A 14,503-nucleotide genomic window follows, 5' to 3' on the forward strand; every position below is an offset into this window, starting at 1 on the left:
CGTAGTCATGCAGGAGGATACAAGGAAGAGGGGCAGCCACAGTAGGTAACACAGAGTCGTTCAGGTGAGTGCCAGGAAGAGGTGCAGCAACCGCAGTTAAGGAACGGCTGGGACGAACAAGGATAGGCGCATCAAGCTTGTAAGCCTTGATAGGGTTACACTAGTTGAGGTGGCCCTTTTCAAGACTTGGAAGCCTGTGGGTAACAAACCATTGGACGTGGAGAGGGTCATTAATTATACGTATATTTTCTACTTTGCCGAACTTAAGCGCGAGAACGGTTTGTCCAAAACATATGAATTTGGTCTTATTCAATGCAGGATTAAGTGCCCTTCAACCGTCATGAAGACCACTTTTTGATAGGGTAAGTCCTTTACGCGGTATAACCGGAAAACCGAAAAAATACCCCTTTCGGGGGCCCCCACCACTTAAGCACAACTCCGTCGAAGTCGAAAACTTAGGAGAGTCTTAATGGGCAACCAATGAAGTCATTAAAACAATAAAATCTTTTGTAGGAATTATTTCCGATTTAAAAGCTAATTCTACTGGACTATACGTCTTGAAAACAAATGCCTAACGTTTTTCTCACAGTGCTAATATTATTATAATTATGTAATTTATGTATTGTTGTAGTCCTTATGGCCAACTAAGTATTTAGGTCGTAATTACTATACATATTTATACTTAGTACTACTACTTACATATTAAAAGAAATTTAAATATAAAAATTATACCTAATAGTTAAGTAGGTACTAAATTCAAATCAACAATGAAACTTAAGCAGTTTGTTTACATTTCGACGATTTCAAAATAACGAAGATTTTACCTACTGCATGCAAAGAAATACCTAACCTCGAAAAGCCGTGTTCCTATACAAAAGTGATAAGTGGTAAACAAGCACATAAACTACCGCTTCTAAAAATAAGAGACAAAATTATTGTTATTAAGTAAATGACTCACAACCGGGATAATGAAGAAGCCAACATAAAAGGCTCTGTCTTGACTATTCTAGCGGCATTTGTGACATTTTGTTAATTTTCACAAATTATTAATGGAGACTAAATATAAAATAACCCTGAAAATTATGTTTATGAGGCTACCGTAAATAAAGCTGCATGTTTATGTACGATAGTCTCGTTTACGTAATATTAAAGGAAGTCATTTGGTTATTTGAGTCTGTACATACCTCTGATGGCGTTCAGTATCCTTAGTCTATGGATGCTGTTGACGATCCGGCACTCGTTTTCCAGCTGTTCGTCGCTTAACCCGCGAATGGACTCCTTGTCTACGCCAGCATTCAGCATCGAGTACGTGTAAATTGTGTACTCTGGTCCAATGCCCTGTAGGAATTCGTTCAAACTGCTCCTATCCCGAGACGTGTAATCCGCCATCTTTTTCAACTGTTGAAGCTCTCTTGTGAATCTGGAAGCAAAAATTATATCATGTAATATTTTAATTTGTGAACGTTTTACCGGTATCGAACTGATAAAATAAATGGTGCAGTAATTTGACCTTAGCGTCAAAAAGTTATCAGTTGAACATTAATTTGACCATTCAGATAATAAGTTTCGCACAAAATATTTAATATCAAGACTTTGGACCTACCTTTTACGTTTGATTCCATTTTGTAAACCGATGTCTTCCTTTAGATTTTCCTCAGATATTTGCAACAACAAGTCACCGTCGACTCTGCTTTCGTAGAAGTTGGTCGCGTATTCGGAAAATCCTATCTGTTTCACCCATTCTCGTACATCCTCTATCGACCACAGAGGAACTTGCTGAGACAGCTTGTGGGGCACTTCCTCACCAATGAGCCTCAGTGCTTGCGCAGCGTATTTCGAAGCCACTGCGTTAGGGCAACTAGCTACCTTTTTTAAGGACTCTATAGCACCTATTTCGCGGAATATCTCCGTATTGCCCTGGTGCTTTTTGATTCCAGCCTCCATGCAGAAATGGAATGCTGCTAAGTTTCTTGCTTCCTCTCTCTTTGAGCTCAATACAGGTACAAGCCTTTGCAACCAATTTTTGCTTTGACCGTGCGCATGGGCAAGGTTTGATCGTGCGAACTCGGACGGATTATGTGACGTAACGAATGGCTCTACTAAATCCAGTGTTCCAGACTTTAGGACGGCTGCTTCGATTTCTTTGTTGGCCACCAAAACTGCGATGGCTAAACATGCGTAGTATTTGATGTTGTCGTCATTGTGGAAAGCTAATGGGAAAAGCCACATGGGGACTTTCCTTTTGATCATGGCTTCTTGGTTTTCGGCACCACCGTAGAGAGACAAGTTTGCGAGAGCCGTTGCACAATGCCGTAGCGTTTCGACGTCGTTCTTTCTACATTCGAATAACACAGCATCTAGACCTCCCAGTTTGATAACGTCGCTACACGTGCTCTCGCTGTGTTTGAACAGATGTTCTAAAATTCCAGTGCCTATTCTCGAGTGGTCGACTGAATTCGCGTGTTTTGTGCAAACGCAGGCAACGTTGACAACTTTTTCCAAGCCATTTTCCACGACGTGAGCTCTATTTTCTGTTGTAAGGCATTGCTCAAGAAGTTTTGCTGAAGAGAACTGTAAGTCAGGATTACTAGATTCTAGACAATTAGCCATTAGAATGTCGAGTCCTCCAGATATCCTCAGCGTATTACAAAGGGAATATCCTAGCTCGTGTCCGTATGTAGGGACCGCCCACGCTCTTCTGACCATTTCATTCAGTTTGCTGAAATGTACCGAGGCGTTTTTCATGTCTATTTGGTTATTTTTGATTGAAGTAATAAAAGCATTCATTCTAGATGCATATTTTTGAATTGCACTTTCGACATCTCCTTGGTTTGAGTTTCCATTTAATTTTTCTAAGTCTTCAAATGTAAGGTTGGTAAGATCCTCATCTCCAGGTTTGCCTGTTCCATTTAACATATGACTCATCTGAAATAAACAAAATTGTAGGTTTAAAATATTGTGCATCTTCAAAATAACTTCTGATGTGTCTGATCTTCATGTTTTGAAATCATATTTACTGTAAGTACCTAGGTAGATAATTATGTAATATTTACCGTTATTATGATCGTAGCTAATTTTCGGTTAATTCAATTTCAGAATCTCTTATGAAATATTGTTAATAATACGACTATTAAACAAACATCTGAGTTGACAATTGATTACAGCAGATGTCAATATTTTTCATGTGGGTAGTTGTGGTAGTAGTCGATAGTAGGGCCTTATTATGACAGTTATGATTATTGAGTTGTTCTACAGTTGTATTCTGTAGTTATTTTAACGTGGCCTTACAGTTATTTCGCCTAATCAAAATTATAAACGTGTCACTAAAATGTATAAATCTGTAAACTCACCTGTGAAGAGAGCAGTGTTGATTTTGTGGACATGTTTTTGCTGGATATCGTCATGTTGGACTGGGCGATGCTGGAGTGTTCCTTGTGGCTGAACATCCCGCTGGAGGTGACGGTCTGGCGGGCCTGCGCGGTGGCCATGGCCTTCTTCTCGGCGCTGAAAGCCTCCGTCTGCAGCCGGGAACTCGACGCCGACATGTTGTTTGCCTCCTGCGCGGTCACCTCGCCCGCCCTAAGCGATCTCTGCTCCTAAAACCGTAACATTCCCCTATCAATTTCACCATTCCAAACAAAAACGGACCTGACTCATCGACCCATTATAATTTCCCCAAAAATTATAAACTGCTCTCCAAACACACTAAGTTCTTATCACAAGTGAAGTCACAACAATGTTACAATGTTTAGCGAGTTTGGCACGCTGTTTTTACGCGAGTCACAAAATAAATATTTGATTTTACTGAGACGCTAAGCGAGATTTAGACCGGTGTGTACGTTGTCCTATAGACATGTTACGACTGAATTCACAAGTTCTCCCGGCAAAAACTATATTAAAAAACTGTCCAACGTCACGGCCCGGATTACACATCCTATCGTTTCCATTGGATATAGGCCAATAGCGGCGAATTCGGAGTAGTCATTTACGATCACTGGAGTTTGTGCGAGTATGTGGAGTGTTAGGGATTTTTTGGGTAGGATAACTCTCACCAAAGGGCTCTGTGGCCGCGGAGAAAAGCGTGACAGGACACCGCGGTGTACCGGCCACGGGGCCGACCCCCCGCCCGCAGACATTCCGCGTCTAAATTTAAGACGGACTATTCGTGTACTTCGCGCGTGCGCAGTAATTGACTTCCGCGTGTGCTCGCGCGCACGACGGTCAGGCACTGACTGAGAGGAGCGTGGTGCGGCAAAAGCGGCGATAAGCGCCCGTAGATAAATGAGCTCACCGCCCCCGGTGATCCTCCACGGCGCAGCATCCTGGACGCAAACGCGACTATGCGGGCCATATTGTGTTTATCATTACGCGACCGCCGCGTGCCAGGCGTCTTTTGATGTTATCGAGGCAAGTAGCCGCACAGCACTGCGCGATTTGGGGGTGTAGTGGTTGAGGCGCCGCTCTAGACTATCGATCTGTCGGGTACACGCGAGGTCACGTCCTTCGGCGCGCCTTTATGGCTTAGAGTTATCCCCTTCGTCGACCATAGAAATTTGTAAATAATACTTATATTCTGCCGAACGTGTGTACACGCACTGCATCTACTTATCACATTTATTTATGTCAACGAAATCTCGCATTAGCAATTAGTTATCATTAAAAATATTCGTAATCAAAGAACACTAATCAACACTGCTTTTTAATGCGTTAAAGACCAAGGTTAAAGATGAACATGATCAATTGAAACTAACTTGTGAGTATGCGGCCTTCTGTTCCGCTGTCAGCCCTTCAGCCTGCAGCAGTCGATGTGACGCTCCAGCGGCGCTGTGTTCCGCGTAGTGCACGTCTCCATGCTGGAGTCGCCGCATCTTGGCACTATTGGCAGCGGATTTGGAAGCACTGTAGCCATCGGTGACCACCCGCGTCGAACTTGCTGAGGTCACACGAGCGGTGCTGTATTTCAGCTCGTTGGCGGCGTTGGAACCCACAGACGCCGTGCTGGCCGTCAGCAACGAAGGTTTGTCGACGATGGGAGGCGGCGTGTCGGACTCCGGGAAAGTCACCAACGGCCCATCAGCCGACAGCTCGCTCATGTCCCCCATATCACTCATGTCTCCCATATCGCTGAGATCCCTAATATCCAAATGTCGGTCCGCCAAATCATCTTGATCCACAATATTTTCCATCGAACTCCTCAATCTGGAATCGCGGAGAAAACTAAAATAAAACGAGAACAAAGCACTTGTAACAATAAAAAAGTCACAGGATATTTATATTTACGTTCAAAGTTTAAACACAAACCGCTAATTTAGCATAAATTTATTTGGGAAAATCTCCCGCGAACCGTGTTTTGCTATTGTTTGTCGGTATGGTACTGCAAACAGATCGGGGAATGAGCGGGTAAGAATTGGCCGATGGCCAAGGCCACACAGGTGAGTTGTTCTAACTAGCATGTGTTACGTTAAAGCGTTTATGTTGGTGATTAGCGAAAAAAAACTGTGAAACTGGAGCATAAATAGTGGACGTGTGGGTAACTCACCGCGGCCCGAAGTTTCTGGCCGTGTTGCTGAGGTTTTTCATTTCGGAGATGGAGCTCTTGAGTTCCGAGAGGTCGGACTTCATGGAGCTGGCCTTCATCTCGGAGGTGGTCATGTGCTGGAGGCGCTGCGACGAGCTCTGCACGCGCTGGCTCGTCGCCGCGCTGCTCGAAGTGGTACTCGATACCATCTGCAAATGATGTTCGGTGCATTAATGTTTATGTTACGGTTAATGTGATAAATTGAAAATTATTAATAATAACCGGTTATTATGAATAATTACCTACAGTCGCGGTAAAAGTGATAAATTAATCACATTTAACAGTGATTATTTAATAATTCAACCTTAGTACTAACAAATTTCATAAAAGAGAACAACATCTTGTGTACGTACTCGTGTACAGCCAAACTTTTAAACGTTTTGATATCATATATTAATATAATTTGGCATAATGAGTTTGGAATGTTTCTTGCATAATATTACTTTTCCATGATGCCTATAACATAATGTTTTGATTTAAAGTGAAAAATAGGTTAAGGTGCGGCGGGGGTGGCCCTTGGGCCACCCCTAAGCCGCCTATTTAGTTTTATACACACATAAATGACCTCATATTAATCACATTTACCAAATCATGCGGTAATTATTCATAATAACCGGCGATTATTCATAATTTTCACATTTATCACTTTGACCGTAACATTTATGTTATTATGACGCGATTTATGTCGTGTCGACCAGATACGGTCTCGAAGTGATAAATGCAACATTATAGTCGAATGTGGTGCACTGTGATAATGAGTTCAAAGTATTTACCAGTAAATTAACCTTTGTGCGAGTAAGTTGAGGGAAGTCTGCGTCTTCTTCGTTCGGAATCGTTATCTAGACTAGAATCGTGGAGTTCAGTGCCAATGCTGAGGAGTGTAAGAGCAGCGTCACGCGTTTTGGCGCACCTACGGCCGAAGTAAATAAAGCCAGGGCTATGACAAAATAGGATTACAGAAATAACTTTGCTTTTTTAAATATAGCGCAAGAGATCGGTTCGTAAAATTACTATCGACAACATTATTTGTCGACGACTGGGAATGTTTCAGTTCACGAACTAGTGGGCTGACAGTAGTAATGATAATAAGATAGCTACAAAAACTACTTATTACAAATTATTTGATATCACGAAATTCTCTAATTTATCAGTCTATTGAATGAGACATTATTACCAAATTTTAATAAGTTTCTTCCGTTTTACAAAACTGTTGCCATGTGGTAAGTAATTGCAATACCCACTGAAAAGTTATTTTATGTATGATTCGATTGCAAGTTACAATTTACAATAATTTTATTTCGCCATTTACTCTTAGCTCTTGCCACAGCCAACTTATTCATTCTTAATATAAACTTCCGAAGAAAAATAGTGTATCTTGTTTTGGCATCTACAGCCGCTATTGAGAAGCAAATCGCATGAATCAGCATCAGCTCGCGTGGGCGAGATGCAACGAATTATGACCTTGATCCTCAGGCCCGTATCACGAACCACACTTAATTATCAATAAAATGCAGTTTTGTAAACCAGCCTTTGAAGATAAGAAAAGGCACAGAAGAGAATATACATCATCTGAAGGCCATTGGCCTTAATCTTCAACGGACTTGCAGCGAAATTAGCCCAATGGCTTCAACCACTAACTCCTCGTAAAGACTACCTACATATATTAGTTATCACATTAGCACATCACAGATGCTTTCTTTCCATGTAGCGGTATGCTTATAATGAAGAGAAGTTTGAAGAAAAATGTCGACATAATAAATCATATGATAATATTGTAATACCTACTGGGCTCAGAGTGCCAACCCTCATAAGCAAAATGAATGTCGTCTGCGAACCATAGCGTGGGGGATCCAGTTCATACGACATACCACGTGGACCCGTTATGAATATAAATTAAAAATTTACAACGTGACGACTGACAAACGCCTTATCATGTCGATTATTCGCTTTCCGATTGCGCGATGTTACGAAACAATCGGATTATTAATCGATAAATTGCACCAAATCTGTCTTTATTACTTTAACCTACGTTATGTTTTGCTGCTACCAATTTTGTCCAGTCGATCCACTTGAACCTCTTAAGCTGTAGGTTAATCAGTTTTTTATCATTCTTATGTCAGAGCACTGGCTTGTAAAGTCATCATGATAGGATTTTCTATAGTGTTGTAATATAATATACGATATTTGGTGAGAGAGGTTGAGGTACACATCAAAAACGTAACATCCATACTAAGGGCGCACCTACGTCCGCCTCCGACCTACGTTACGCCATGTTTTTTGGCGTTTCGCCAACTTCCCTGCTGGGCAACGGCTGACTGACAAACGAGACTTTTTAATTGCTTGTTCGTATTATGACACTAGGAGCCCCTGCTTCGTAAGTGCTGTCCGTTTTAACTCAAAGAGACGTATTAATTTAAGGTTTTCCTGGCAGCGTCTAATCATACTGTCATGACTTAACACCTCTAAATCTTCCCACAAATAATTTAAATGCATCGAAATGAAAATCCCATGGTGTGGTAGATAATTTTCAAAAAGACCTCTGAATATATTTTGAAGGTTATTTCAGTTTCTTTATCTTAAAGCAAAAAATAAGTAAAAACAGAATTACATGAGCCATGATGCGTCGATGGTGTTCTAATTCCATAGATTCCATGCCAAGCTTGGATTTGAATAAATTGGATTGTTTGGATTTTTCTGGTGTGTTCATTTTGACGTTTGGCCCAAGTAAATTATTAAGTTAGCAAAATGAAATTGTTGAATTGACTATGAGAACATAAATTTATTTTATTAGATACAGCAAAATTGAGTTATTTATTAATTTATACCTCAAATGAATACCGGTATCTTTTTTTCTACTTTCACGCAGTGCGACTTCAAAATAAATCTTGCCCATTTTATGTACCGACCGAGGCCGGTACGGAAATAGCTGTCTATATTTAAATAAAATAGGTCTATGGATTTCGACACAAAATGTGTATTAGTACGGTTGGACATTACATTAGTAGATGTCCCATAAAATAAAGTAAATGTTATTGAATTTGACCGTTTTGGCACGTAACCTCGTCGTAACGTTGCCAAAATCTTTACGGATTAATATGTTTGTATGATTTATTTATCAATGTAATGCTATAACACATTTCCGATGCATTACCAAATGATGATCAATTCATTTCAATTAATATTTTTAAGGTTAGGTGTTTGGATAGATTAAAAGATTAATTCGAACGTAATTAAGTAAATTACTACCGCCCATCTCGGAAAACTGATCGAAGTTTTTTTAGTTACCTTGATCTGATAGGTAAATCTTAAGGCTATCGTCGTTAATAGATGACAAATGCATGGGCTTATCATCGAAAACCGATAAAATGCGTCAATAAGACAATAATAATGGTCATCGCATCCTAGGCTACCAGAGCGATATCATTGTTGACGAGTGAAAACCTCGAGAGTACCGAATTTTTTTTTTTCAGGAGAGACAAAAAACCGTCCCCTGAATATTTTTACAATCATTGAACGCGACATATTATGGCACTATAATCATCCCATTCGAACATAGGTGAGCTCAAAATGTACGTTAAGAGGTTTTCTTAAAAGTGTTTTTGGTAAAAACGACTTACGAGGTTTTCACTCGTCAACGACGATCTCTATCTTTACTGTTTCTTATACGTGTTGCAATTGTTTTCGTAGGCATTATTTATTTATATTTAATCTTATATTTGCATATTGGGCGGATTCGTTTATGATAGTTCAATGGCAGATCAATACTTAGTGCCCCTAATTGCGCATTTAAATAATTTCAACTATACCACTTGTTTAATTCTTTATTGTTGTGCCATCTGTATTTGATAATCGATTTTGTGGCCTCAGGCAAACGTAAGCGATTGAACAGGTAATAACTACTTTATTTAAAGAGTACCTACCTACTCGTATTCTGAAATCATATTTTTTTTTTCAATAAAATTAACATAAAGAATAATTCGTCTAAATTCTTGTAATGAAAAGTAGGTACCGAGTTACTTAATCGACTTAATCGTCTATTTGGTATCGATGGAAATGAATTCGTGGTCGAATCTGCTAGTCACTCAGGCACTAGGTAAAAAGTTTACAATGTTTGACAATGTGCGTTCAAAACAAAAAAAAACCTAATAGTGACTGAGTTTCTTGCGCTGCATCTTCTCAGCATTGGCCCATTTATTGTCCCGAAGCAGTAGTAGGGTTAATATTGGGACGTGTAAAAGTGCTTTTTAAAAGCCTATTTGCAAAAATAAATGAGTTTTATGAGTTTTTTATCATTGTTATTAAGTCATTAACAGCTAAGACCATGTTTCTACGTAATAATCACCGTAGAAGTTATAAGAAATGACTGTTTTTAGTTGAAGTAAGTAAAAATTTCTCCCAGACAAGAATTTTAACTAAATAAAAATGTTTAAAAACATGAATGGAACGCGAAAGTTATAAAGCTCTGGCATTATTACTAGTTATTATCTTCAGGTCATTTAGTCAGCACTACAGAAGCACGTACCTCATTTAATTTACCATAGGCAAATGTGATTTGGCGTTCACTCCCTATGCTGGACGGGTTAAGGAGACTGTAATACACTGGACCGCAAAGAAAAGGGGTCGGTTATTTTGAAAAAAAGCTTGAATTAATTTAGTCTTTATTTCATATATAATATTATAAAGAGGAAAACTTTGTTTGTTTGGTTGTAATGAATAGGCTCAAAAACTACAGGACCGTTTTAAAAAATTCTTTCACCATTCGTACATTATCCACGAGTAACATAGGCTACATTTTATTTTGGAAAAAAATATGTAGTCCACGCGGGCGAAGCCGCGGGCGGTAAGCTAGTATTTTATAAAGCTAGGTCAAGTACTTTTAAAGATATTGAACATTTTCTAACTGACCCTTTTCCTTTACGGTCCAGTGTAGTATTTTCAAAAGCGAGATAAATCATGGCGCTCACCTGTTGAGCAGAACTCGTGACTTGTGTATTGAGGCTCTGGTTCTGGCGGGAGACGAGGGAGCTCTTCTTCAGGTTCTCCATGACGGAGGCCAGGTCCTTGGCGCTGCCGTTGTGCTTCAGGCTGCTGCCATCTAGTGGTATCTGTAAAGAGGAAACAATTGGTTAGTTTAAGGAAAAGTAAACTTGTCTTAAAATAATATTAACCTAATTGTATTTGGAGCAGGTTATTGGTACATTCAAAAGGCTGTTGGAATCAGATCTTACGCCATTTTAGATGTCAAGATCTTTTTAGTTAAAAGGTCAACGTAATTAAGGATTGACATGTCAGATATGGATCTGAAATCAGGTTCAAACAGTTCCCTTTCTTCTCCCTGTTTTATAAACTATTTAGGGTTCATATGAAGGTACAAGATAATAATTGCCTCATGGCTTAAGAATAGGATAATTATGGATATAGATTATTGACTTTAATGTGTTTTCTACTAGGCGTAAAGTATGCAAATACATACAACATAGCTGAATGCAGTTGCATTTCAATAGCGCTCTATCATTGTTCATTAAATGGTACGTATTGGGGTTCAGATTACAGCAGTTAAGTGTTTGTTACGAGCCTAATAACTATTATGGCTGAACGTGTCGTGAACTAGCCGTTATTTAAATTGCTTTGAGACAAAAGATACTGGGAGATCTAGGTTGATATATGGTTGTTTGTAGCTCAGTGCCACGCCGCTGTTCTGGGAATAGTTTGCTCGAATTTAGTGCAAGGACTTCACTTATTGAACCCGATGAATGGGGTCAAAGGAGCCATTTGATGTAATGTAATATCGAAGAGTGAGTCACTGGAGAGTCCGGTTGCTATCAATCAAGCATTCAAGGCATGCGTGCGAGTGTCGAACGCACAGTCTCCGACGACGCATATTGATGGCCCGCCTACGGTTCACATCCTCAGCACTGTTTGAACACCCATTCTGTGTCAGGGTTGCCTATTGTATGGTTTTCCCCAAAAAAGAAAAAATTACCAAAATAGAAGCTTCAGAAGATATTCTTTCCTATTCTATAAAGACTGTTTTGTCTGTCTCCACTTCAGAAACTTCCTTACAATGCAATTAGAGACTACCTCATACATTTTAAATTATAAACTCTTATCTAACTCTATCAGTTAGATCATATTTTAACATGCTTTTGTTAAAAAATTAAGACCTTAGTGACTCTCACAATAAATAGAACAAAAAACGAGATTTTGACTAAGCCGAAAATCTCTTAATCGGAACTTTATTCTACTATTTTCCGTAATTTAACCTTTAATGGGTAACCCTAGTTCAAATGTCGCAAGTCGTCATCAATAGATCCCGTCAGACAATAGGACGTAAAAAACTTATCGTCAGTAAATGAAGACCTTATTCTCTTGATTGGTTTTAATTATGTAAATCACTATCAACTCCTTTTAACTGTATTTATTATTGCGCTTATATAATTGGTGCTGTGACTCACCAGGTAAATGGTTGTTTAGAAATTCATGTAATACAAGTCGGTTATGTGTCATCCTAATAAATAATAATTAACTTTGATTGGAGACGTCATCGTCGTTTTTACGGTGAAATATAAGCCTTATCAATTTACCTACTTGTGTTTCTTCCGAGTAATGTTAGTTCATTGCTAACTATTTATTATCACATGCAATCCCATGTTTGGTTACGGGTTACGGTTATCATTATTGAACTTTGCATACTTAAAGATAATACTGGCGTGAAGCATTAATTACTACATAGAAAATGATAAGATACGTTTAAAAAAGTAAAAGAAATGTGTAGTCGAAAACTGTGCTACGAAATTCGTAGTAAGTAATTATTAAAGAAATTGCTACGAGAAACTTGAAATCAGATAGATATGCATTTTCTGACAAAATTTTGGAACTTGTTGAAAGGGGTTCGGAGTTCGGAGGTCCTAACCTACGAATTTAAGCTACATACTACGGAAACATAATCGACATAATCGTGCATAAAATATTCGGTCCTGGCGTAAATTGACTCTATTTTTTTATTGCCTATGACAAGTTGAACGTGCATCAACAAGTTGGGTGTATCAGGCGTCGTGTGACGCGAGCTGACGCGCGGTGATGTCACTGCGATCGTTGCGTCACCACCGCTGACATCGAGAATCGTAATCATTTGATACGACGCGATACCGATTAATTGCTCTATGACCGGTTATTGTTATTCGAAAAGCGAAGCGAGATAGGTAAATAAGTATTTGAATTTCCACTTTCTTATTGAGGACGGATTGTGATAGTGTTTGTTATTGTGAATTACGCTATTGGCAGGAAATTCTAATCTATATCCGTTTTGATAACTATAAGATTGATTATTACTATAATTATTATAATTACAGGTACCGTAACATCAATTTTTGATAAAATTATACAACACTATCACGATTTTACATTGTCTCTACCGCAGAACATAGGTAACTGAAACTTAAAAGTTTAAGACGATAGTCAGTTTTTCGTAACTTAAAATGTTTTTTCGTTTTCCTCAATGGCCAACTCATTCACATGTTTCTTACGTATTCGATTACTTCATTGATAATTGAGCTATCCCTAGCCCGATGACTAACAGTCATCGATGCAAAAAGTTGACCGTACAACAGTCTGAATTGTGCTCACCATGACTCATGGTTATGAGAAACATAGTAACATTTCCAGAAAACGATCTCTCTTATAAGCGTGAAAGAAGATAATAGTTAGCTAGTTAGAGCTAATCTACTTAGATGAGTGTTTGAAGAATTTTATAACGATCAAAATGTTTTTAGCGCATTATTTTTTTCACTCACCGTATTATTATGTACAGTTAAATAGTTTGTGACACCCAAAGTGACCGAAAATGTGATAAACCTTATTCCAGTGTAACAAAGACGTGTTGCAAACTTTTTGGCTACTTTGGAATACTTTGGATGTCATGAGCTGTTTGATTTTGACTGTAGGTACATACTTTATCAATCAAACGTAACTAAATAATTTGAATAACTTAGTTTATATTTCAAGAAAATTTCTACATTAGTAGAAAATAATACAGTTCTTGAAAAATTCAAGCAATACTCCCAGGATGGCCTGGGAGTATTGCTTGAATTTTTTAAGAACTGTATTATGGAATTTCACGCTGCGCTGGCGCCTTAGTTCCCAATTCAGACACCGTGCTGATTTCATTGTGGCGCTGCAGGGTATTTTCTGAATCGAAAGCGGACGTCACTGGACCCGACGCCAGTGATAAGCATTGACGTTTGTTGATAAAATGAACGGGCTAGATTACAAACTGTATTTTACTTTAACTATACATACTCGTATATTATGAAAACGGAATTTGATCAAGTATAACTGCATTTTACATAGCTCGAAGAGCTGATGGCCGCTGGGGCAGGAAAGTTCTTGAGCATTTTACAAGTAGTGCGGAAAAATATTGGACGGCTAAAAATTATTGAAACTAGACGTAAAATGATAATTTATTAAGTTAAACCTATTACGGATGAAATGAGCGATCAAACGTGCGTTCAATATTAATTCACTTATTATTAAGTTTAACAAATTGTTTCTTTAAGAAAACAAAATTCCTGCTATGTGTTACCATAGGGGTCACTTAAAAATTAGGGATTGATGGTGAAAACGGGCATGAGACATGTTTTTGGACCCTCATTATTGTCTGAAAGCACAGTTTAGGAAGTTTCATCTATCTTTAGGTATTAAATGCTGACGATAATTTTTCAACACTCCAAATCAATACTAAAAATATATGATTGAAAAATACATTAAGGTTTGTGTATGCAAAAATATTGTTTAATAGTTTGTTGGCTATAATGGCGTGCGTTATTTGCTTATCTACAACGAAGCATTGTTTATAGGCAGAATCACAGACTGATTATACTTATTATACTCGTAGTGTAGTAGACAACAGCATTTTAGTACTTACAA

General features: G+C 38.5%; 1 protein-coding gene across 4 annotated transcripts in view; it reads right to left on the bottom strand.

The window, feature by feature from the left end:
- Positions 1-14,503, bottom strand: part of LOC135071929 (NAD(+) hydrolase sarm1) — a 102,162-nt gene that overhangs the window by 4,097 nt on the left and 83,562 nt on the right. For all 4 annotated transcript variants that reach the window (XM_063965815.1, XM_063965816.1, XM_063965818.1 and 1 more), the window contains 6 exons: positions 10,543-10,683; positions 5,540-5,727; positions 4,752-5,199; positions 3,351-3,596; positions 1,604-2,925; positions 1,185-1,420 (listed from right to left, as the gene is read on the bottom strand). In XM_063965815.1, coding sequence (XP_063821885.1) covers positions 1,185-1,420; positions 1,604-2,925; positions 3,351-3,596; positions 4,752-5,199; positions 5,540-5,727; positions 10,543-10,683 — 2,581 coding nt within the window. The remainder of the gene's footprint in view (positions 1-1,184; positions 1,421-1,603; positions 2,926-3,350; positions 3,597-4,751; positions 5,200-5,539; positions 5,728-10,542; positions 10,684-14,503) is intronic.

Source organism: Ostrinia nubilalis, chromosome 5, assembly GCF_963855985.1.
Source record: "Ostrinia nubilalis chromosome 5, ilOstNubi1.1, whole genome shotgun sequence".
In the NCBI taxonomy this organism is placed as follows: Eukaryota; Metazoa; Arthropoda; class Insecta; order Lepidoptera; family Crambidae; genus Ostrinia; species Ostrinia nubilalis.